This window comes from Aplysia californica, unplaced genomic scaffold (assembly GCF_000002075.1).
Source record: "Aplysia californica isolate F4 #8 unplaced genomic scaffold, AplCal3.0 scaffold00862, whole genome shotgun sequence".
Classification (NCBI taxonomy): Eukaryota; Metazoa; Mollusca; class Gastropoda; order Aplysiida; family Aplysiidae; genus Aplysia; species Aplysia californica.
Window position 1 is genome coordinate 209,675 of NW_004798132.1, and position 1,888 is coordinate 211,562.

General features: G+C 45.8%; 1 protein-coding gene across 1 annotated transcript in view; it reads left to right on the plus strand.

Moving 5' to 3' along the window:
* Window positions 1-1,888, plus strand: part of LOC101848849 (putative tyrosinase-like protein tyr-3) — a 20,633-nt gene that overhangs the window by 8,469 nt on the left and 10,276 nt on the right. Inside the window, exon 2 of the mRNA XM_005110187.1 lies at window positions 1,150-1,407. Within this exon, the coding sequence (XP_005110244.1) occupies window positions 1,150-1,407 (258 nt within the window). The remainder of the gene's footprint in view (window positions 1-1,149; window positions 1,408-1,888) is intronic.

Here is a 1,888-nt window from a genome sequence, read left to right on the forward strand (position 1 = left end):
CATTCACACACATACACACACACACTCATACACACACACACACACACACACACACACACACACACACACACACACACAACACAACACAACACAAATTGCACAACGACCATCGTGTCAAGGAGCCTACTTAAGGGCTTTATATTTCAACATCACAAAACTCTATCGTGCTTTTCTTCATTGCTTTTCAGTTTGCCTTTTGTCTTCTCGTCTGACAGAATCACATCTTATCTCACCTTGTTATGTAATATCTTTTGTATAACATTATCTCGCTTCATTCCATCTCACTAGATCATATTTCATTTAACCTTTATCATAGCATGTCTTGTATCATCTCATCTTAATTCGTTTAATTAGATTTTATTTTATTATCTCATTACATCTCATCTTTTCTTGTCTTATACATCTTTGCATTGCTCCTTCTTATCACATTCCATTTCTTATGAGTTGTCTCCTTGTACACCATCTCATTTGGCTTGCTTTGTCTCACCTCACTTTGCCTCGTGCTTCATCCCCTCACCATAGGACACCTTATTTATATCATCTCACCTCACTTCATCTTACTTACCTGATGTCACCTCACCTCTCCCCACTTTACCTATCTCGCGCTTCACCTCCCTTCACTCCAACTATCTAACCTTCAGTTCACTTCTCCTAACCTATCTCACCTCAGCTCACTTCGCCTTATTTATGTCACCTCAGCTAATTTCCCCTTTCCCACCTCACCTTACCTACCTCACCTCACCTTGCTTCATAACACAAGATGAGAAAAAATCAGATCAGATCAGATCAGATATAAGCCTTTACTGTCCTGATCCCGGCACACTGTTTTTGGTGTTTCACCACGTACACACACATATACATCTCACCTCACTCCATGTTACCCCTCTCACCTCCCTTTTTACCACCCCCCCCCCCCCTTTTTTTTTACCCTTGATCTTGTCAGTATGTTAGTAAGCGTTTTAGCGCCTGTAAATGGCTGCTTGCACTGTATGCTTCCCAGGAAGTTAAGGTTGTTTCAGAATGCTCTCAGGTCTGCTGGGGTAATACGTAGTATAGATTGCGAAGCGCATAGAGCTTGCTGTTAAGCGGGTATTTGCGCTATACAAAATTAAATGCTATCTATTATTACCCCTCCTTCACTCCCTCCAGGTTCGAGACCGCCCTGCGTGAGGTGGACGCCTCCGTCTGTCTGCCCTACTGGGACTCGACACTGGACGCAGAGCTGGATGACCCGACCCTGTCGCCCCTGTGGACGTCAGAGTTCTTCGGTACGTCCCAGGGCCCGGTGGTGGAAGGACCCTTCGCCAACTGGGTCACACCAGAGGGCGTGCAGCTCATGAGGAACGTGGGCTCGGACGGGGACCCGTTCACTTCCAGCGCTGTTGAGGATATCTTGTCGCGAGTCCGGTAAGAGAGGGGGCGAGGGAGAGGTAGAGGCATGAGTTTGCGATTTGTAAATTTTTAAAAATAAATTTGTTGTTGTTGGAGGGGTTACTATCGGAGCTGTGCGCTGAATACGTTCTTCTTTGTATTATTGTACAGCGCATTGAGCACTTCTTTGTGGATATGCGCTATATAAATGAAATTTATTATGATAATTATGATTATTATAGAAAATTGCCAAAATTCCACGAGTTGGCCAACTTCGTAACCAGATGAGCTACCACCAGGCCAGGTTCATGGAGCCCGAGGAGGATCAGTGTCAGCGTGTCACATCCAGATAGCCCCGAGCTCCTAGGCCGATTCTCACACGGTTGCAGTTTGGAGTGGATGATGGCAGCAGAGCCGTGCCTCCCCCTCCCCCAAACCTCACTTCCTTCTCTCTGCTTCTTCTTCTTCTCTCTCTCTCTCTCTCTCTCTCTCTCTCTCTCTCTCTCTCTCTCTCTCT